The following is a 23,347-nucleotide window of genomic DNA, read 5'->3' on the forward strand; positions in this document are numbered from 1 at the left end:
GAGGAGAATTTTGTCACTCAGGCTTTAAAAAGGAACTCCCTGTTATGAGGACTTTCAGCATTGTCCATAGGAAATTTGGTTTGTGAAAGGACCTGTCTGTTCTGAGGACTTGTCTTGCTTTGTACCCCTATTTGAAAGCCCTTCTCTGTTCATTCTTTCATTGCTTTGCTCTGTCATGCTGGAGGGATGAAAAAGCAGTTTGTAGACTTGTGTTAGGCTAGGAGAACTGCAGAAGAAAATAGTATATTAAGCATGGGGACAAATGGAAATCTTTACACGGAGGTAATAAGGATATATTTGGGCTTTGGGATGCTAATGTAAATTGATTTCTTCAGTGTGGAACCTAGAACTGATCCAAAGCCAGAAGTGACCTTTTTTCCTCTAAACTTAGTTTGGTGAGAAAGCAGTTATACCAGATGAGATAAGTCTTAGAAGTGTTTTAAAAATAGTTATTCTTTAAAGGTTTCAAAGATTATGGACCTAATTTTTCTATAGAATCTATTTATAAGATTATAGAAGATTTAGGATGATCATGTCTGGACCTGCTGCCTTGGTCTAGTTTGCTGAGTTTCCAGCCTAGCCCAACCAGATGTGATCTTTATCCTTAAACCAAGTGTTGCATGGGATAATTTACAAATTCAAATGTAGTGAGTCAGTCACAAGACCAAATTCTCCATGCCCACACCATGGATAACCATATTGTAATTTCTCAGACTGTGTTGGGATGCAGTTTAGAGCAGAACTTGGGTCTTGGTGTCTTGGTTGACATTTTGCTGAGAAGTTGGTCAACCCTGGGAAGTTTAGTTGCCATCTGCACATTAACTCACTGCACTCTGCAGAGGCTTTAGGAGTGACATGTTTGTAAATGAATCTGTCTGTATCGTGTACAGCACAAACCGCATGCTGAACGCTGTATTGTCTTGCTGTCTTTTAATCCACTTTTTGCCTGTCCCTTGGTCTGCCCTCATAATCAAGGATCCAGATCAGCTAATCCTGCTGGTGGTAAGAAACATTTTCCCTTTCTTGCTTTTTCACATTATTTCCTTCACATTTTTTAACTGCTAAGCTTTTAGCTTTCCTCATTCTCTCCTAACTGTAAGACTTAAAAAAGCGTTTTCTTGAAGTCATAAATCAAAATGTGTATGGCAGGTGATTTTGCTTTCTCCCCCTAGTCAGACATGGTAAGCATGTGTTCTGATGTCAAAGCTGTCTCACTGCTGCAGCTCAAATCCCAGGGGCTGAATTATTCTCTCAGTCACTTGAGTATGCCCCTGCTGACACCAGTGAGATGGCTTTTAGGTCATGGTGCTGTGTGGAAGACTGACACCTGTCACTTTGGGGTGGGGAGAATGGAGCTGGCACCATGTACAGTATTGGACTATATTTGATTGGCTCAGAATAGCTCTGGCCAAGAAATTGGAGGGGGCAAGTAAGTTTATACATGTGCTATGGTATTGTTCATGAGACTAATAGAGTTGCATAGCTTCTTAAATCAGTACAGAAGAACAGTCTTCAACTCATACTAGTTGTAAAAGTATCTGGAAGTGAAATTTTTGTGAGATGTGTAGATGCATTTCAGAAAAAAATTAGTATGAATATTGGTTTGAAATGTGAGCTTGCCTGAGTATGGTCTTGCAACCCTTTCAGATATACTTTTCTCGGCTGTTTCAGCAAATAAATTCAATGTCAGAAATAGTAATGGCAACAGCAGATTTTCAGGGACTTGCATACTTATTTCTTAGAAGAAATGTAAAGTTGTCATGGACCATTCAAACAAACAAGGAAAAATAAAACAGGCTAACTATTCAACTTGCTAAAAATTTTCATCATCTGAAAAAGAAATAACTTAGGTTTAACCAGCCAGACCTAAGTAACCCAGCACCTCTCTGAGTGTGAGGCTCATGGGATTTACCCATTATTGTGCTGATCTGTTCAGATGTGGTGGGTATTTTATTTTCCTTCACTGAATTATTCCAGAAAAGCAATGCCAGCATTACAGTGTAGCACGAACCTGCCTAAGCTGCTTTGCAGCGAGTGACCTGTGCCAGAAGCCAGGGCACTGCATCACAGCTCTGCACTCAGCCTGGTTGGTGTTGCTTTACGAGGAGATAAGGCAGCCTGGAAATCCCTTGCTGCTGCAGCAAGGCTGCTCCAGCACCTCCACAAGCTCTCCTAAAGCCAACTTGGGTGTTCATACACTGCAGTGTCTGCTTTGGGCTTGATCTCTGTGGGTAGCAGAGGGTTGCTGATGTCAGTGTTCATTGTCCACAGGCTTTCCTCAGTCTTCTTGAAAGCTTATAGGGGACACTTCCATTAATTTTCTGAGGGATTTGGATTAAATTCTTATATAGAGCTGATTGTGTTCCAGTTTTGCTGCCAGTGTGTTTAAAATCTTGGGGGCTTTTAATTGTTTTTTCTTTATTTCTGGTTCTCTTCTAGCTGGTAGCCGGTCTAGCTCTCCGGGTAAGCTCTTAGGAAGCTCCTATGGTGGCCTGAGCAGTGGAACATCCAGAGTCCAGCCAGTGCCATCATCCTCAGAGAAGCGCAGCAAGATTCCTCGGAGCCAGGGATGCAGTCGGGAGACGAGTCCCAACAGAATAGGCCTAGGTAAGAACAGTCACTGCACTGACATGCTGGCCAGCGTGCTTGAAGGAGGGGTCTTCCTCTTGACTAGGAAATTGTTTATGGTACTGTTATTTTTCTGAGTTTTTCAGCTGACAGGTTAATGTGATTGTGGTTTATAGGAGAGTAATTTCAATTTTCCAGGTTGAGCTTATGGTTTCAAAGTAAACTTAAAGATGTCGTGAGGTATTTTCTGTTTGAAATTCAACATGAGCAGTATTATTAGATCAGGAAGCAAGAACAATTGTGAAAAACCATCTCAGCAAAAAGACCTCATTTAAGCTTAGTCCTAAAATGAGGGGAGCAATCTTTACAGTCACATGGAATCAAGGGCAAAAAGCACCTTCTTGGATTATTTTATAAATTTTGCATCTTAAATGGTTTGCTTCTCTCAACCTTAATATCCTGGAGCCATGTTCTTAGATCACGTTTTAGACTTATGTATTAATTGTTCTGTTTTTAATACTCTTATCTCAGTGACTGTTGAGTAATAGTTTCTATTTTCAAATTTATCAGCAGACCTTTTTTTTAAGTCAGGTGAGTAAATCTTGTATATATAAAACTTTGTGTATCTGAGTTGAAGTGGAAAGGTATTCAGTGTGCTGTCTGAACATTTTCATTTATTAGAAATTATAAGTTTGTCAGTAATTTTAAATGATACTGATACTAAATTATTTTTTCTCTCCAAAGACTTTACTAGTAGATTGAAATAGATTGAAATTGTAGCCTTACTGTTGGCAATTAAATTTATAACTATTGCCATAGCAATTGTTTTATATTTTACATTTGAGCTGCATTTTTATTTAGAGGAGGTTGTTAATAAAGAAGTATTTTATTCATTCTTTCCAGTATACTGAAATGAGTTGAAAGCACCTGAGTGTATGTACCATTATGGTTCATAAAAAATACTGCATATTCATTGTGACTGCTTTTCCAAATTCAGTATTCTTCTCATGTCTGATCTATTTTATGGGCTCTTTATGAATACATTGTGCTTTTCTGTTTGTTGCTTTTAAAATGTAAATTTCCTCCCAAATACTAGAGGTAATTGTTCTGCTACACTGTGTAGAAGCGCATTGTTTTTTAGGAGGAAGCAAAGGCTGGTGGATGGTACCATCACACATGCTTAAGCTGATCATCATATTATGTGGTCTGATTTGAAACATTCTTGAGCACCTGAAGGGAAATTGCCTTGTGTAAAATCCTCACTCTTGGGTTGCCTGCTTTCAGGTATATTACAGGAGCCTTGAATTCTTTTAAAAGAGTAATTTGTATCTCATTTCATTGATGTAGTCCCTGAGGACACCAGTGCTTGTTCTTTGAGAGTGGGAGAGAGCTCTGACATGTACCAGATGTGTGGCTTTTACCTATTCCCCCCAGGTTGATGAACACAGCCTGGGTTGAGCTGTTACGGGAACAGGAGTGTCTGACATTTTACTGTTCGGTTGCAGAAATTCTGTCTATTGATTGGATTTTGAAAGTTGTGATACTGACCCAGATGGAGATAGCTTTTGAGCTGTCAGTTATATACCATTATTCCATTGTACTTATTACTTCTTAAAATAGTAGCTAACAGTATTTTATGCTTTCTTATTGTGTTGCTTCAGTCTCTATATTTCCTTGATATTTTATTTTGTTTGTTCATTTCATTAAATAGACTCCCACTCACCTTGATTCCAAATACAGAAACCGGCCCTTGGAGTTTTTCAGGCCCTCCTGGGGCAGTAGCAATAATAGAGCCCTCTATGTATGGATACCTGTTAGCATCAGTACTTTGCTTCTAGCTTTGATTTCCATGATGACTAAAGGTATCCATGAAGCAGATTCCTTCTGTGTGCTGGGAACCTTGAAGAAGGTTTTGTTTCCCCAGAAGTAGCATGAGGCACATTCAGTGTGCTGAGGTCCTCTGTGGTCACCTATATGGCTCTGCCATATGTGTGACACTTCAGTTTTAAGCTTGCCTCTGCTGTCTGCTCAGTGAGTTTTACTAGTGGTGATATCCTCTTTGGGAAGGAGGAGTGCAGTTCACTTAATCTTGAGCTTTTCTTTGGGCCCCTTGAAGGAGATCATCTGCTCAAACAGGTGATACCTATTTCCCATGGATTGAAAATTATCAGTCTGAAGTACATTCTCTTAGATGCTCTGCAGATCATATGGCACAGCTGGATCTGAATGAAGTGAGAGATTCAAGACAGCCATTCTCCAAAAAGTGGAGCAAGTACAGCTGCCTACCAGCTTCATGCAGCAGCACTCTTTCTGTTGGGGGTTATGCTGTGTACGTTTATTGGAAATCTGCAGGCAGTTCTTGACTTGCCTTGTCTGGGTGTTCCCCACTGCAGAACTTTCCTTTGGCTGTTTGGCAAAATTTCAGACTCTTTAAAATGCTAGTATTGATGTAAGAAAGCGTCTGCTGATTTTTAGTCTCCACTTAAGAATCATTAAAATTCATATCCTAACCAGTTTCTTCCAAGTGGTAGATTGATAAACAAGGGGTACTTTCATGTTCTGCTGGTGATATTTGCATCTGTTGGGTTCCAGTGGCATAAGACTGCTTAATGGTGTGTTTTAATAATGGTGTGGGCCATGTCTAAGTGCTCTGACTTTCCAGATGAAATTGGTAAAATTTAGATGTACAGTACACATTAGAAAGTTGGAATATTATTGGAAAACAACCCATCTTTGTCCTGTCCTAGACTTAGTCACAGCAGAACTGGCTGTGGTCACACTGTCTGCTTTCATGCTGCCTACTCCTCTTAATCCATTTTGCTACTCATGCACTTGATTTCTTTCCAGCTTTTGGGGATTGAGAATTCTCAAATTGAGACTTGGTCTGTCTTACTTGCTTTTGCTCCCTGCACTGCAGAGACAGACTGTCACAGTATGAGAGACTTAGCTAAATGACAGCACTGTTGGCCTTTACTGCTGGCAATGTCTAAAGGAAATAGTCTGAGTAGCTGATACAGAATCCTCGCTACACAACATGGTGGTGAAAATGTGAGGCAGGTGCCTGGGAGTCCACAGCAGACTCATCCTTCAGTTCTTTTCAATCCATTTTTTTTTCTTTGCTTTTCTTCTGTATCCAGTAACATGCAACCCTTTTATTTGACCATTAATCCTGAAATACCCAGTGTTTGGCTTTGGGTGTTCTGTTTGTGCAGTCAGTATTATGCTTCATCCGTAGCACTGTCCTCCTAATGTAGGACAGTGCAGTTAAAGTGCATTTTCTTCATGCTTCTGCTGTTAGCTGGTATGGGAGAATCTATTGTATGCATCCACTAATTTTTTTAATCATTCACATCTCTCCCTCTCTAAAGAGCCTTTACTGTTTTTAGTAGGGTTGTACTATAGAAAAAATGGGCAGATCTTCTCTGTTTAAGAGAAATGACTGCTTGTGCAAACCTGATGTGAAGGCTGCCATTATTTACATCCAAGCATGTGACCCAAGAATGAGAAGTTTGCTTCTAGAGGTCTGCAATTTCAAACCAATTATTTGTGTGGAGAGCTTTAGTGTTACTTTTACCCGTAATTCACCTGTCAGCTTTTTCCCTTGTACATCTGAGATGGTATTATTGTACTCATGGACCCTAATTTCATCCAGTTCTTATAATTTAGTATGTCTTATTTATTGTAAAACCATCTAACTCAGTACCATTAGACATTATGGTGATCTAATCAGCTTGGTTGATAGCTCATCTTGCATTGTCTGACATCAGAGGTCAACCATCAGAACCATTAATTCATCTGAGAGATATAAACTGGGTTTTGCAAAACTGGGAGGGATTTGACAAAGCAAGAATCTGGCAGAAGTCTCTATTTTAATTTTAAAGCCTGAATATGAAAGTTTCTATTTTGTTCTGTACTGTTTTGCTTGAAGGATGCTAATATATCCAGTATATGTGAGAGCACTGAAGCACTGTAGAGGAAATTCAGCTTGAGTCTAGGCATTTAAGTATACAAACCAATAGAGATTTGTAAGAATATATATATATATTCTGAAGCATGCAAATGCCATTATTTTTATAAAAACGAGGATACAGTCAAAGTATTAGCACCTTCATGTTACACATAAGTAAGTACCACTACTGTGTTGTCATCAGAGCTGGTAGGTTACATTTTAGTCTGTGCCTGAGAAAACTCCTCATTGGTGATTCCTGAACACTTGAAATATGCTACTGCCTTTTCAAAACAGCAAGGGAAATCCCCCTTGTCATTAAATTCTCCTGACAATTAACTGCTGGGTTTTGCCCTAAGAAAATATTGTATTCTCTATCAGGCTTACTAAACTTTCTGCAAACATTTTTAAAACATGCAGGGTCTCAAACCTCTGCAAGCATGTAGGGTTTTGTCCAAGTAAAGAATATAGTTTAAAGCTTCCCTGAAGTGTTCATATGTCTCAAACTGTGTGCATATAGAACCATGACGATAAACTTCTAGAAATGTCTGAGGAGCAGAAGCTAGCTTCTGTTAAATATCTGAAGCTGCTGCTCTCTTCAAATTCAAATCACTTTTTAACCTGTCTTTCAGGTATTCAGGTTCTAAATGTTTTTCCCAGTATCTTTCATTGGAGAAAGATATCTTTGCAAGTCCGTGCAGTACACCTTTTTTTTCCTTAGGATATTTGTTAAAAAAACTCCTATTGTGAAAGGCAAATCTATGTAAAAATATCATACCAGTATAATGATTATTTAAAGAAATTTTTTGTATGCTATTTTGTTCCAGAAGGGTGTTTATTTTAAAATTAAGGAAGAAATATTCCGGAAGGGTTTCTTTCAGCCTCATCTGTTTTGCAACAGTAGAGCTTCCCTAAATGATTGAAGATTCCTGCTCTACTTGAATAACAAAACTTGGATTGCTTAAGAAAAAGCAGACTGTCAGCCAGACATTAATGCTGCTGAAATTTCACATCACAAACACAGCTCAGCATGTAAGGTAGTTGGTTTGTAAAGAGCCTGAGCAGGCTGCTGCAAATTGTAATTACTGATGTAATAATTACCATAACTAACAGAACTGTGACTTGACTTTGAGCTTTCTGTCCTCATTAAACTTGTTCACCTTCTCTGAAACTCTCCATGCTGCATGCTAGCACGGAGCAGTCGTATCCCCCGACCCAGCATGAGTCAGGGGTGCAGTCGTGATACCAGCCGTGAGAGCAGTCGAGATACAAGCCCTGCTCGGGGCTTCCCTCCACTTGGTGAGTACATGTAGGCATTGGAGCTTTAAGGGTCAATATTTTTTTTCCTTTTTTCCCTTGTTGTGGTTGCCCTTTCAAGACACTGCTAGGTGGAATGAGCTCTTTTTTGTCCTCTGGATTCCTGACACTCCCCATTTCCAACCCTGTTTTTTTTCCCCCTTCTGTTTTCTTCTGCATGCTTCAATTCTGGTTCTCAGCATTTCACTGTTAGCAGGGAAATAGCTTAGTTTGAACTTTTGCAATTTTTAGTTTCATTGAATCAGCTTGTATTGGGCTGCTGTGCTTCGCTTAATAACACTGATGGAAATCTATGGGAGGGCAAGCCTGGATTTTCTAGGTCACAGTCAAGTAGTTCTGTAGCATTGTAGCCCGTTGTTGAGTGACTCAATTATTCATGATTCGATTTTCTTACAGCTAGGTACAGTTACAGTATATAATTTCTATCCTGAATCCTCAAGTGGAGATAGCAGTTCTTTTTGCAGAGGTTTTACAGGACAGTCAGTCACCAGTTAAGTTGCACATGCTGTTTTGTAGGAAACTGTCAGGCAGACTAAAACCAAGGAAAGACTGTGATTTTAAAGGAGCATCATTAAACTGCAATTAAAGTGTACAGTACAAATAGAAAATCTCATTACACTTACCATATGCAGAAGTTTTTCTGCACAATGCTGAATACAGCAAGATATTTAATGTTTCTGATCAAATACCATACCATATATTCAACCAAATACATTTCTTCTTGTATCAAAACCTGTCATCTCAGACCTGAAATACAGTTGATCTCCAAGCCCTCTTCATTTATGTAGTAATTCAGTGAAGAATGGTGTTATATATGATGTAGTGTGTAAATGGAACATAGCACAAGTTTTAATATTGGAGAAGTTTTTGTGTTCAATGACTTCATTATATTGAGCTATAAAACAATCTGTTTACATTAATATCTCAACTTCTGGTGAAAAATGGAAAGAGTTCAGCTTTGATTCCTAACTTGGTTCATAGCTCTTTAAGATACGAACATTTTATTGATTAAATTAAGCTGATTTCATACCAGATCTAGAAAAAGTCAGTAGATCCACAACTTATTTTTATAGTTTTTTTATTAAAAATATTTTTATATTTTTATGTAGCTTATTTTTATAGTTAACCTGCCTAGCTTCAATTTTGGATAAAGCTTTTTTTTCTCCAGCCAAAATGTATAAGTAGGCTGAATTTCAGTGTTAACTCGTCAGTGTTCTATGTCACTGTGCTGTGTTTTATTTTATTGAAAATACAGTAATTGAAGTACTGTCTTGAACCTTTGTTCTGAAAAGCAAATGCAATGCATCAGAACCATGGTTGGTGTGAGCTTTGTACACTTCCACCAATGCTGAGTCTGACTCTTACACCAACTCTACAGTCTCAGTTACAGATGTGCGTTATACTGTTTCATTGTGAGGAAATTGTGAGGAAAGAGTAATCTCATTTTAGCTCATTATTTTTGATTACCTAAAGGGTAATGCATTTCTAGAAATACATTATTAGGTCATAAAGGTTACATGGGGAGGGAATATCAATGTAACAACAGTAACCCAATGTAGTTGTTACCCCATTACCTTTTTCTTGTATTTTTATTGAAATGCTTTCAGATCAAACATGTTCATGAACTGGTTAATTACGTGGTGTGTAATTAATCTCAGAGAAATTTATGTATGTCAGTTCAAGACAAAATAATGTGGCTCTCTTACAGTATTTTTAGAACCCAGTTAATCTTGCAATAATGCAAAGGTAATATAATCCTGCTGTGCATGGTCTGGTTTTGCTTATAATGATTAACTTGTATATTTGTGAATTATACTCAGAGTAACTAAACGTAAATTACAAGATTCTTGCATTTAATGGTATTATGGTCAGCGTCAGCACTGACATCCTATTGTTTTGCAGCTTGTTTTGGGGCTGCAGTGCAGGTATGCATGTCTGTGTATCATGAGTCCCACTTCATAAGTTAGTAAAAACAGTCAAGAGTGAATCTGTACTCAGCCTCCTTGCAGAGATGTGGGTTTTTAAATTTTTTTTCTTATTCTTGTTTCTCCCTGGGCCTTGATCTTGCAGTGGTGTCCACAGGGGCACAGTGGATGGCTTGGGGGAAAGCAATTGTGACCTACAAACCTTAATTGTGAGGTTCAGTCCATAATCCTGCACTGATCATGCAAATCTTTCATGAGTTTACTCACAGTGTCACTGGAATTGTTCTCTTGAATAAATGCATGTGTTCTCCATGGCCAAAGGCCACACTGCATATTTTAGTGAAGCTCTCAAAGTCAAAAAAAACAAAGATTTTATTTTTCTCACATTGCTGATTCCTGTTTCATTATATTAGTATTTGTGTTTATGAATGCTTTGCCTTAAAAAGAAGGCATAGAATTTTTCTGCTGCACACTTAGGTGCATAATTGACAAAGCCTATTTGTATTGTAAGGTGATTCTGCTTTATTTTTTCAGTTTCTTGACAGTACTAGTTATGATGTTAAAGCAGCAAGGCCTTCAGTGAGTCTGTGGTGATGAATTGCTTAAATGAACAATCTGTTTCTTGGGTCAGTTGCTTTGAGCTGGTGAGCATGTCATTGCAAGACATAGGGAAAACTTCTTTTAGAAAGACAAAATTTCTGTAATTTGGGAATGACTGGGCCCATTTTTCATTTGATTTCATAAAGAACTCACTTGTATGCTGAATCCAAGAACTGAAAATCTCTCCAAAGGCATTTTGTGATTGATGTGCTGCTAACAACTGGGAATTGAAGTGTGAGCTGTATTTGGCTTAGGCTCCTCTGCTACTGTGTGCGCTCCATTGCTTTTAACAATTTGTATACATGTGTGATTCTAGATGGGTGTGTGATGTGCATATTCTCCTTAGCTCTGCATGTACATACTGAGGTTCAAGAAACATGTATGCAAAATTTGTTAAAAGCAAGAGACCTTTGGAAGTAGCAACATCTGAATATGTGTGTACATGTGTTTACCTGGAAAAGATACCAATCTGAGGACCTTTACAGTGGTTGGTGACCTCCCTGTATGACTCTTTCTACTTCTGTGTTATGCTTTCTCTTTGTTAACATTGGTTTTATTATGCATAGGCTAGAATGTTGTGGAAAAATACCTGCAAGCACAATTCGTAACCATTCCTCATGGCTTCACTTTGGGGTTTAGATCAGACACATCTAAACCCTTCTCTGTAGTTATGTGCTCCACGTTCTCGTGACGGCCGCCTGCCAGACCTGCAGGTCTGGAACGTGACTGATGTGCATCAGGGTGTTTTTGCTGAGCTGCACCTGGTTTGGGACTGTTCCAAATGAGTTTTGTCATGCATCGTGTTAATGGTCACGAGGGGAAGGGGGGAAGCTACAGGCGGAGGCGTCGCTGTGGGGCTTGCACCGTACCTGTTGCGCATCCACATACAGCGCCATTCCCTGTCACTATGAAACACCTCTGCCGGTAGCGGTCACACGCATCCCCTTTGGATTGTGGCATTTTCTGTCTCGGGTTCAATGTGTGTTAATCCTGTGGGTGTTGCCATTCCTTCTACTTGCAGCTTCTCGACGTCATTCCAGGTCCACTAGTGCTCTCTCCACTGCTGATTCTGTTGGGCAGTCAGGTGAACAAGCGCTAACTGCATGAATCCGCTTCTTATACGTAGTCTTGTTTTATACCATCTTAACATTTGCCATCGTGTGCATCAGCCAGCACTTGGCATGTGCTTCTCACCACTGCGGGGCTTTCTGTTCTGGTTTTGTTCAACGTGGCTTTTTTGTTTTGAGTTTCATTTATTGAATGTTTTTGATTTTGTGTATTTTAGGAACATTGTGAACAGTGTTTAAACAAAGGGTGATCCAGGGCTTTCTCAATTCTCCTCTAAATTGGATCAGTTGTGCAGCATCGGCTAAATCCTGACTGATGCAGAGTACTTGCAAATTCCATTCACTCTTTAGCAGTGTAGCACTTTCCAGTGCCTAGGACAGGGTCCTGAAGGGTTTCATCCCATTTATTACTAAATATTCTGGACTCCTTTCTCTGTTAATGAAAGTGGGATCCCCTCCAGAATACACAAAAGTAGCAAAACATAAGCACCTGATGAGCTTTCAAAATGAACTTTGGAGCATAAAACATGCTGATCCATCCTTCATGTAATTCTGAAGGCCTTGTCCAGAGTACATGGAAGTTTTTGAAAGAAAAAAAAATCCCTTAATTTCACTGGGCTTTGCATAAGGTGACTGATGGTTACATGTAATGAGAAAAATCTGCGGATTCCAGTTGCTTCTGTCCCACCCCTGTACTGGATTTGCAGTTATGGAGAACACATAATTCCTTTTGAAATGAGGATATTTTACTTGGAACCTTAAAAAGAATTGAATGAGGTGTGTTAGCTTTGAGACAACAGAGACTTAACTGTGGGGACAAAGATAATGTAGAAGATGAGGGCTTCAGTGTTTTCTTGGAGGCTAAAATCATATAAGGACTTTGTTCTACTGGAAGTTACTTAATTAACATCCTTCAAATAGGGAGTGAAAAATACTCTTTCTCATGAGTCTAGTTAAATGGCTATCACTTAAAAGTCTCAAAACATTTCCCTTATCATGTTACTCAACAGAAGTGATGCAAACTGATTTGACTGGCATTTTTCAAATAACAATTTGAATTTGTATTTAACCAAAATAATTAAAAATATTTAAAATAGCTCAGTTGTAATACAGATTTAAGCTTTGTTTGCTTTTGGCTTCCTGTGATAGTCACTTCATGTTTGGCTCCTGTAGTTTGATACACAGCATAATCAAATTTTGTATGGTTAGCTGTGTACTACAGAAGGCCAAATTCTTCTGGAAAATGGTAAAACAGGATTAATAATGGTGGTTGCAAATTTTCACCAAGTTTGTAACAAGTATAATGAACGAATCTAGCCAGGGAGACAAGGGGATGTGGCCAGAGCATAATCTGCAGATTTCTAGCCCAGTAACACCGGGCTTGGCTGTACTGGTTATTCCTGGAGCCAGGTGTGTTCCCAGCCCCTCACCAGAGATATGTTGAGGTCTCTCCTATGGTCTTATTTCAGCACTCAAGTATGGCAACAGTGTCTTGGGGAGAAGCCCAGAGTAACTTGGGTGTTGCAAATCTAAAAATCACTGAACAAAGTAGTTCCGAAGATTCCTGATAGCTATGGAGATAGCCAGCATGCCACACTGTACTTAATGTGTTAAAAAAGCTCAATTTTGTTTCTTTATGCTGGGTATTTAAACTGATCTACAACTGAATTACTTTGTCATTTTGTTCTTCATTTAAAAAAAAAACCCAATACAACTATCTTCCCTTTTCTAATGTACTACTAAATTGATTCAAAAACAAATGTCAGTGGTATTTTCATGCTAGTTTCAAAAGTTAAAGCCAATTTCTGATCTCAGTAACACTTGTTTAATGTAATTGAGTTGGTTTTAAATATAAAACCAGAACTTGACCTCAACTTTTACAGCCCTTGTACTGTACCAGATCTCATTTATACTTAGGAACTTGTCTTCTGAACCGCTTTATAGAGTATATATCTCTGTAGGTGGTGACTTTAGTTTCAGTCAGACCTACTTCATTATCGTCTCTGTGCTTCTGTTAAGAATGCAGAGATTTTTCCCTTTTAGGAATAAAGAACTATTCCATCTTCATATTTGAAGCGATTCTTCAGCCTAAATGCATTAAAAAAGGGGATAGTAATAACACATACAGCTTTTATTTCTTTGTGAAATGTCATGATTTGATTACTTTTTGGCAGTAGTTCTAAGAAGTTTGTTTATTTTTTCCCCCTTGTAATGTGTTTTGTAGAAAATGTGCTTTTGTTGTAAATCAGAAATGTCTTGTCTGAGTATGTAACTTTAAGAAACAGTAAATTTTGATAGATACCACTTATGTTTGAAATAAATATTAGTCTGGAGGGGCTTTTTTCTTTTCAAAATAGTTTGGTTTTAAAAAAATCTTCCCTGTTTCCCTGCAGTAGCTTAATCTCAAATAAAGCTTTGTAATTAGGACAGTAGAACTGGCCAACTTCAATCTCTGATTTAAATTATGCATGTCAGTGCGAGCTAATCCCTAAAAGATATTTCAGTGCAGTAGCTTCCATAAAGAAGAACACAATGAAATTTTGTGATACACAGTATTTTCCCCAAAAACAGATTAAGCTGCTGAATACCATGTTTGGCCTCAACTTCTAGCAAATCCACTATATAGTTCAGTTATTTGATAAGCAGCATTTTTCCACTGTTAAATAAATATAGATGAACTATTAAAAGACCTGTGTGACTTGACCCCTCTCGTGGGTCAGCTGAAGGTCTCTTGAATGGGTTCATGCAGCTTGATCTATGAACCACTGAATTTGCTGGCAAAACTCCTGTTGGCATGTGTGGGTACAAGAACAGAGGTGTAACATATGTTCCAGGAGGGATATTTGAAGTCCTCCATGAGCAAACACAAGCCCACACTGAAAGAAAGACTTGGAATGTCATAACCAATCTTCCTGTTTATGGACCAGAGCCAGGATCCCAGTATCTGGTATCTGATCTGCCCCCCTCTAGAAGGACTCAGCTTGCCAGAACCTGGCCCGTGATACTTAAATTACTGATTCTGTCATAGCTCTGCTAGTGGACCTTTCTGAATTTGGCTTTGCTGAAGAAACTAGTTTCAGTCACTTTTTTGGTAGACTGGACAAATGATAAAGGGAACTAATTAATATTAGGAATCTAAATGGCATTTTAGACTAAATGCCATTGCTTTGGATGCCATTGCGAGCTTTGCCATCAAATTCAAAGGGATAAAAGATGATATTGTCTGCTTAAAACCAGTTTTGATATAGAGCTCTGGAATTTAGACTACTTCTCAAGAGAACCAGAAATTGGAGTCACTTCACAAGTGAATTATTAACTTAATTTTTATACTGTGAAGGTGTAGGGTTATATTCTACTGGTTAATCAAGCCTTGAGACATAAAATAGACTAATCTGGTGCTGCTAGTCTCACATCCTTACCTGAGAGAAAAGGCTGCAGGATAGATGAGTGCTCGAGTATTTACATGTTCTGACACTGGGCATGGTTCTGTCTCTCTGAAGTTAATGGGAAGCTCTCTTGATTTCTGAGGGTGCCAGATTGGGATGGGCATGTCTGCCTCTGACATTAAAATAAGCCTTTGAGACAACTGAGTAAAAAGAAAGTAGATACCCTGCTTCCTAGCTTAAAATAAATAAATGAAAAGTTGCCCTGAGGATCCAAAATTACCTCTAATACCCAACAAACAATAGTTTCTTACCCTAATGGCAGACTCTCTGGAGCTCTGGGTAAAAGGGCGTTTAATGAAAAGCACTGGGAGTTCCCAGAGTCCATGGGGAGAACTACTCAGGCACCTGATTAGGATTCCAAATGAATGTGAATTCATTTAACAATCCCTTTCACTGTTGTCTTTTGTGCAGACCGGTTTGGACTCGGACAGCCAGGCAGGATGCCTGCTTCTGTGAATGCCATGCGAGTCCTGAGCACCAGCACAGACCTGGAGGCTGCTGTGGCCGATGCACTGGTAAGAGGAAAAATACAAAATGCTTCCAACACCGGAAAGTGGCTTTAAGTTACCTGTACGTATGTTCTCCTCTTTCTAAATAGCTTTATTCTGATTGTGCCAGTGTCTGATGCTGTAGAGTTGCCTTTTGCTGTTTTGACTTTGGGTACACTGGCAGCAGTATGTTTTTCCTTATTCCATGTCAGTTCTCCACATCTGTTGTCAGAGTGCTGTGGCTTGGTGCTACAGCTGCAGGATGGGTTCAGTCAGCTGTTTGCCTTTCACTTGGCTCTCATGGGGTGCCCAGCACAGTGCTCAGCACTTGTGGGGTTGGAGATTTCCATCAGTCCTATTACCTGCATAAAGATTTTGTCAGAAAAACAGTGTTCTCTGTTAGTGTCAATTCCTGATTAGGTTTCAGCAAGAACAAGTTTCTGCCCTGTTTTATTTGCACCTGAGTAGATAGTCAGAGAGCTCTTAACTTGGCTTGTATGGAATCTGTACCATCTCATGCAGTTATGGTATAAGTTGAATTGTATTTGTCTAGTTTGCTGCTATTACTTTCAAACATTCACTGCTTTTCCTAGTAAATTTTATGTCATTTAAAAAAAATGTTACTGTCCTGTATAATCTTATTGTACTATGGTGTCTTTTGGATAGAACCCAGAAAATGTCTTCTGCTTTTCAAGAAGGCACATGCTAAGCCTTTGTATGTGCCTCGAATATTTGGGGGAGGTAGGATGTGTAGAGGCTGGAGAAATTATTGTGCAGTGCTAGCTGGGTACCCGTGGGACTTTTCCAGCTCTAGACCTGAATGAGGCAAGGATTTCCTGATATATCCTGGGACAGATCTTTCAGAATCTGTCTCAGATGCTCTTTAAGGAAGATGAACCATGTTGCCAGTGTTTGTGGTAGCTGGCCTTTGTCAATTTCCTAATTCACTTTCCCCAAGGATGGCTAACGTTTTCCTTTTTATGTCTGATTATCACCCAGCTCATGACACCTGTTTGAGGACTTCTAGAAAAATGGCCCTTTTTACAAAATTTACCTTTCAAAACAAAGAAACTATTTGTGAACAAAGAAAGATAGAGCAGTGTACATATAATGGATGGCACTGCTGAATTTAATGTGCTGAATCACTAGTGGGCATTTTCATTACCAAATGTAACAGCTTGTGAGCCAATTTCTGCTCTCAGCACCTCAAATTTGCTACCAGAGCAGTACAGGACATAATTACAGACAATGGTTTGCCTGTGTAAACGAAATCAGGCTTTATCCTGCATGTGAGCAGCTGCTGAATACAGGTTTCTTAAGGGAGGAGAGTGTCAGTGTTTCAATAGACTGCTGAGCCCTGAGATTTCTTTGGGTGTGACTTAATTTTCAGCTAGATTTACAGAGTACTCTTTTAAATATTACAGCTTTGAAGTTAAGTAACATTGAAATGTTAAAATTTTGAAGGGTTGAACACTTGAAAGGGAAATACTTAAGTCTAGCTGGAAACTAGCTGGTGCTTCTGACTTGGTTGATCAATCTGAATTTCTAACGGCTTCAAGAGATGCAACACAATCTTGTTGATCCTTTCTTTCCCAGCACACCAGTTTTCTCTTCATTGCCTTCTGACAACAGGCAATTTACAAAGCCTGTGCAGGCTCCTTTTGAGAGATTGTTACAATGCCAGCTTTTACCCAGTAACCTTGTTTTCAGAGAGTTGTCTTTTCCATGTAGTAAGAAATGAAAAGGGCTTCTCCAAAGATGGCTTCAGCCAAATCCTCAATTGAAACAAAACATCGCGGGTCATTCTGTGACCTCTACTCCCTCTGTACAATTCCACTTGGATTCACTGCTTCTGTTTGAGCTGGACTTGGCCTAAACCCACAGTGTCTATACTGGGAATCAGTGCTTAAGTCTGTCAGAAGAGCTCAAAGGGTGGTGGAAACTTTGCTGTTAACCACGGGGTCTTAGAAGAAGTTGATCTTCAAAACAGTGTGTATGAGCTGTGGGTTGAAAGAGAACTTGTCAAGTGAAGTTGATTAAATGTGCTGTACTGTAGATAGTGGCTTCCTCACATCAGAATTTCTTTGCAAGACTCTGAAATGAAATGCTGCTAGTAATATGTGGGGAAAGAGAAATCACTAGTGAAATCTCTGGTATCTTTCATTGCACGTTTCTGAAAAGTAAGCAAAGAGGTGCTGAATATAGATCTCTTCCTAAAAAAAGTTTTTAACAGATAATTCTCATTTCCAAGTTCCCTAAGGGAAACTGTAGCCACCATGAGTAGTGCAACGGTTAGGCGTTGAAGTCAGGCATTATTATACCCACTTTTATTTTGCAAAAACTGTATATTTTTTTTAATTTGCTAAGACACATTTGCTATACGTTTTTGTTGCAAAAACAAACCCTACATAAGCTTCTGACATAATTCTCTATGCTTTTTCCCACCCTTCAATATTTTCCTGCCTACAGCTGTTAGGAGACTCCAGGAGCAAGGTACTAGTGCTTTCTTGACTTTTTATTTCTACTTTCCCACTCTTCCCCACCCTGTTGCTAACGCCCATGGTACTGCACGTGAGTTAATTTCTATGCTTCAGTCTTCCAGTCCTAGTGGAAGCAAAACTCTGCTGGCTTCACAAGTCCAAGACCTGCAGGACTGGACACTGGAAGGAATTCTGTAGCAGACACTTTAGAATATAGAGGATCTTTTTTTGATACATTATCTTGTCAACCCTGTTCTTTTAAGGTTTATTTAAGAGGTTTTTTTTTGCTGCCATAGTTATGCTACTATTCTTTCTGTAAGGATCAAGGCTGTCAAAGATGTATCTAAGGGAATTAGGTCCTCTAATGCCGTGCTATAGAAATAAGTGGGATTTGAGTACTCAACTCCCTTAGCAGCCTCTGGAAAGAATCCTAGCCCAAACTAACAGAGAAATTGCCATCTCCTATATCCAGTGCATTTCTAGAGTCACTTCAGTATCGGTATCAAAGTGACTGGGCATGCCAGCACAGATTCTTTCAGCTATTTCTTCCTTATCTTTATATTTTTTTAAAGTAGAGATTGTATCATCATAGTATCTGTAGCAATGGAACTGACCATTATTGCCAATAGAACATTTATTGTATTTAATTTCATTACCAGTAACTTTATTCTACTGGGCATAAATACATCATTTTCATGCTGGGGAAGGCAGGCCCTCTTCCCAAGTCACTCAGTCTCATTGAAATCAGTAGGGTCTGTCTTGCTCTGCTCTGAGAGGTAATCAGGCAATGCATGGTGACATCTTTAAAACACTTCAGTCACTATAACAAGTAGCACTAATCTTCCTTTTAGTGATTGCAAATAGAATGTTTTTCTTTTGGCATCGATATAACTGTATATAACTTAAGTCCAAGTTTCCCCTTTTCCAGAAAAAGCCAGTGAGAAGAAGATACGAGCCCTATGGGATGTACTCTGATGACGATGCCAACAGCGATGCATCCAGCGCCTGCTCGGAGCGCTCCTATGGCTCCAGGAACGGAGGCATTCCACACTACCTGCGGCAAACTGAAGATGTGGCTGAGGTCCTGAACCACTGTGCCAGCTCCAACTGGTCTGAAAGGAAAGAAGGGCTCATAGGTCTTCAGAATTTACTGAAAAGCCAGCGGACACTGAGGTGACTTCATAGTTTTCTGGTGTCAATAATTCATTAGGGATGGCTAGAGCCAGAAGGCAGTATTATGTACCTGCCCTATGGAGACAGGTAGTGTCTTCCATGGCCGTGAAGGCTTTCTCTCCACAATGTGGGATTGCAGTTAACTTTTGGAAAGGTTTCTGCTGTGGCATCAGTATGATTTGTGGCAGTAATGTAGAAAGGACTCAGGTAATGAAGTCAGCATGCTATGCTGTCATCTCTTAGCCTTCAGTCCATCTTATGAAGACCTTCAGTGGCAGGTGCTTGGTGCAGCACAGTGAGATTTCCCACAGTGGTGCTGTTGTGAACATACTCAAGGGGTGGTGCCATTTTTACATTAGTCTGTTTGAACTTTCAATATTTTTTCCCATGGCAATTTACTTGGTGGAGCAAACATTGCACTTACTCTAAAATGACTTGGGGTGTGTGTTTCAAAGCTGAGATCAGACAGTGCTGGTGTTGGCTGTACTTCAACTCTTTATGAAGGCTCTGTTAGATGTAATTATAGATCCTGTTTGTACCTCTTGAAAAATTTTGTATCAGAAACTTGTGTCCTATAAATGGTGTAGTGTGTAATGTAGAGGGAAGTTTCTTAGGGCAGTGAAGTATGTGTACCAGCTCTGGAACTGCATATGATAGGAGAGGGAGATCTTTTTCTCTTGCTGAGAACCACAACACCCCTTCAAATGCTTTTGGCACATCACACCTTAAAAGAGGATTTAGAATTATCCAGTAGGTCTCAGAATTATCCAGTAGTCATGTGGAAACTCCTTATGGCCACAGGTCATGCTAACTAGACAACTGGCTCTCAGGCCACAGACGTTTCACCTTTAGTTTATGGAGAAACTGTTTGATACACTTTATCTCTTAGCTCCTTTGAAGGTAACATTCACAAACAGCTCTGAAAATTCTATTTTTCTGTTACAAATCATATATACTTAAATTATAGCCAAGTTTATAAGTCGTTGTTTAGAGCCTCCCTACTTGGGTTTGTGCAGGTGTTTCTATTTTAAAAGGACTTCACACAGGCTGAAAATAATTTGATGGTTTATGTTAACAGTCTGAATGAAAGTGTACTGAGAGCAGGCCTGAAGGAGTTGGTTTGTTGCCATCATCAAAATACTCTAGCATTTCACATGATGTGATACAGGCCTTAAATGGGAAGTGCTACAGGTTTTTAAATGGGTAGTTAGAGTCTCTAGATCAGAGATGCTTTTTGATGTGGTCTGTTTCTGAGTCTCCTAAAAGATATTTCCACCATGTATGCTGTCTTTTTTCTCTCTCTTTAACAAACTGTCTGGAAAAACTGTGGCACCTCATTACTTTTATGAAAAAGCTGAGTGAGATTTTGATTTTGCCACAAAAGTGTGTGAGGATTATAAGCAAGATTTGGAGTGCTGCTGGGGATAGTTGCAAGGGGGGAAGTGCTGAGAAGTTTTGGTGATGGGCTGTTTGTCCAGGTCAGTAGATATTAGCAGAAATACTGGTGGAATTAAACTCTTGATTTCAACCCTGCAGGTTGTAGTGTTTGAACTGTGCTGTCACCAGTCCCTCAAACTAGCAAATTGTCTTAGCTTTGATCCTGAATAATTTTTAAATCTGTCCCAGAAACTATACCTCTGTGCAGTTATTTTTTAAATGTGATACTGTGTTTAGTTCTCAGTATTTCATTTTGGCGTTCTTTTGATCTGCTTCCTCCTTGGTTCAGAGGTGATCTGGTGCCTGTTTAGCTTTTTAGTGATTAGATTTTATCATCCTGCTTGTTCCCACGGCACCTTGAGAACATCATCAAGGTCATTAGTCCAAGGGGCAAGTCTGTCTTTTAATAAAACCTTATACCTTCTGTTGTGGTGTGACATGTTAATAAGAGGCAGTGATATGGCTGAGTTTTCTTAGTATTCTGAACTGGCTCATCATTCATGGCTGATCCTCTGTTAGCTGTGATTTGCATATCCGGAGACCTGCATGCAAAGGGGAATGGCACTTACCCATCCTCTTTGTTTCATACAGCTTCATGTGGCCTACTTTTTTAAGGGCTCCCCATAAGGTCTTCTAAATAAAACAGGGCAAACAAGTCCCTTAAGGAAATGTTCTTCCACTGCCTGTTGCATTTTACTACTTGCATTGTTACCCTGGGTCTGTGAGCTTTCAGAAACAGACACGCATATACTTGCTGACTTTATATAACCTTTGTCCAGAAAGAAAATTCATTAGCGTAATAAACAGGGGTTCATTCAGAGAGCTGCAATCTGCAGGATGTCAGGAGAGTGTTGTAGTCATTTTGAACCTGTGCAGCCTCACCCTGAATTAAGCTGACATCTTACTATGCTGTTGTTACAAAGACTTTTCCCTCCCTACCAGACTCTTAAACCCATTGGTTTTGTGCCCTTTTAAAATTTAATTAGCCTTTCATGCATAGATTTATTGGAAAAAAAAAAGGTCCTGTATTACTTAGAAACAATCTAACATAAAATATCTGTAGAGTACTGCCTTATTCTGGCCTGTTTGAAGATTATTTTTAGAAAGAGAGAAGTTGGTGGATTGTAGAATTAATGTTGGTCTGGAAATACATTCCCTGTAGTCAAAATCTTCATAACACTTCTCTGAGCAGTCAGTGTTCATTTCACTAGTTGCTCTGGTTTTATTGTAATTGTGAAAAATGTCTGTTTGCATCCATAGTATGCAGGAAATGTAACTTAACTGTCTTGCTCTGTTTTTGTTTGCACCATAAACAAGAAGTGTTTCTGTATTTTTTGCCAGTTTGCCTTGCAGGAAAGCTAAGACTTCTCAATACTTTGCAGATAAGAGCTTTGGCACCAAAGAGTTCTGCATTTGACTCCAACTCAGTATCTCATGCATCATTCTTCTTTCCCCCTGCCATAAAAAGAGCACTACTGAGCACCTAATAATCTCTTACTAATAGGAACTTAGATTGTTCCTTGATGTAATTATCCTCCAATTTAATAGGTTACCATTTGTTAATGTCTCTTCCATTTCTATATGTTTGGCTTCTCAGTGTGCCTGTCTGCTGTCAGACTTTGGAGTCAGTTCTGATGTGTTAATAATCTGATTCTAGACTGATACTACTGAAGCAACTGGGAATTTAAACCAAAAGATTTGATTAGTATATAACCAGAAAGTTTTGATTTTACTTGAAATTTTGAAATCCTTGACACAAAGAAGACGTGAAAACTTAAGGTAAAAAAAAAAAGTGTGATTCAGTGACCTTGACCCAGACAGAAACTAAGTGCCTTGTAACTGTGCACATTTCAAGTTGTTTTCTGGAATCCAGAATATGGAAGAAAGTAAAAGCAGCAGAAAATACAATTATCTGGTTTAAGATTTAAAAAAATAAATGTTGATTAGATTCTTAATGTAAAACTGGTGATCCCAGCAGTTAAACTGGAGTTCCAGTAAAGGCTTTGCCTAGATAAACAGAGTTTTCAGAAGTGTGGCTGAAGTAACATTTAAATATAGAAGGTTAGCTCTTTCAGCTGTTAATGTTTATTAGCTGATTTTTTTTTCATTTTTTTTTCTTCCTGCAACTAAAACTTTGGCATTAATATCATGTTTTATTTATGTATTTTAGCCGAGTGGAGTTAAAAAGGCTGTGTGAAATATTTACTCGCATGTTTGCTGACCCTCACAGCAAGGTAAGATCACAAAGCCTTGGCTCGCTCTCCTGCGTTACTGTGTGTGCACATTTGACACTGTTCCAAGACGAGTGGTTTGTATTTCTACCGCTGCCATCTGCCGGGGAAAACTGGCATGTAAAAATCTCCTTGGTTTTCATTTGTTTTACAAGGAGGGGATGTGTCTCAGTCTCTCTTATGTTGCTAGGAACTGGTTACTCCATGCTTCCTGAGTAACCTGCCTAATGCCTTTCAGAGGTCACCTCCTGGAGACAGAAGTTCACTTTGATTTGCACTCCTCTAGGGTGTATTTTTGGTGATACACAGGGAACAGTGGTCCATGAATGGTCATGAGCATCACAGCCACTGGGTTTGTGTATTGTGTACACCTGGGAGCAGGTGTCTCACCAAGATACTATTCTGAATTTCATAAACTAGGTCTTTAATAGAGCTACTTTGCCTTCCTTAAAACAATGACCTTTGAAGTTAAAGGCTGTGGCATGAATATAAAGACATTTCTTAAGAAGTGAGCCTCAGAATGGAGAGGTAGGGCCCATAGGCATGTTCAGAACTAGTGGATTTCTATGGGACAGCAGGGAAACAGGAATAGGGAATTTCATGCCCATTTCTGAGTTTTGCTAGTTTAGGAAAACCAGCAATGTCTGTGTAAAACTGTCGGCTGTTGGG

The 23,347-nt window shown here is 39.2% G+C and overlaps 1 protein-coding gene across 17 annotated transcripts in view; it reads left to right on the forward strand.

Annotated features, from left to right (window-relative positions):
* CLASP1 (cytoplasmic linker associated protein 1) overlaps window positions 1–23,347 on the forward strand; it is a 170,504-nt gene that overhangs the window by 100,545 nt on the left and 46,612 nt on the right. For 6 of the 17 annotated variants that reach the window (XM_058839247.1, XM_058839248.1, XM_058839253.1 and 3 more), the window contains 7 exons: window positions 2,440–2,607; window positions 7,706–7,813; window positions 11,378–11,440; window positions 15,281–15,384; window positions 17,827–17,850; window positions 18,766–19,010; window positions 22,618–22,681. In XM_058839247.1, the coding sequence (XP_058695230.1) occupies window positions 2,440–2,607; window positions 7,706–7,813; window positions 11,378–11,440; window positions 15,281–15,384; window positions 17,827–17,850; window positions 18,766–19,010; window positions 22,618–22,681 (776 nt within the window). The remainder of the gene's footprint in view (window positions 1–2,439; window positions 2,608–7,705; window positions 7,814–11,377; window positions 11,441–15,280; window positions 15,385–17,826; window positions 17,851–18,765; window positions 19,011–22,617; window positions 22,682–23,347) is intronic. The other 11 variants (XM_058839258.1, XM_058839264.1, XM_058839261.1 and 8 more) reach the window with 6 other exon arrangements.

The sequence above is a fragment of the Poecile atricapillus genome, chromosome 5, assembly GCF_030490865.1.
Source record: "Poecile atricapillus isolate bPoeAtr1 chromosome 5, bPoeAtr1.hap1, whole genome shotgun sequence".
NCBI lineage: Eukaryota > Metazoa > Chordata > Aves > Passeriformes > Paridae > Poecile > Poecile atricapillus.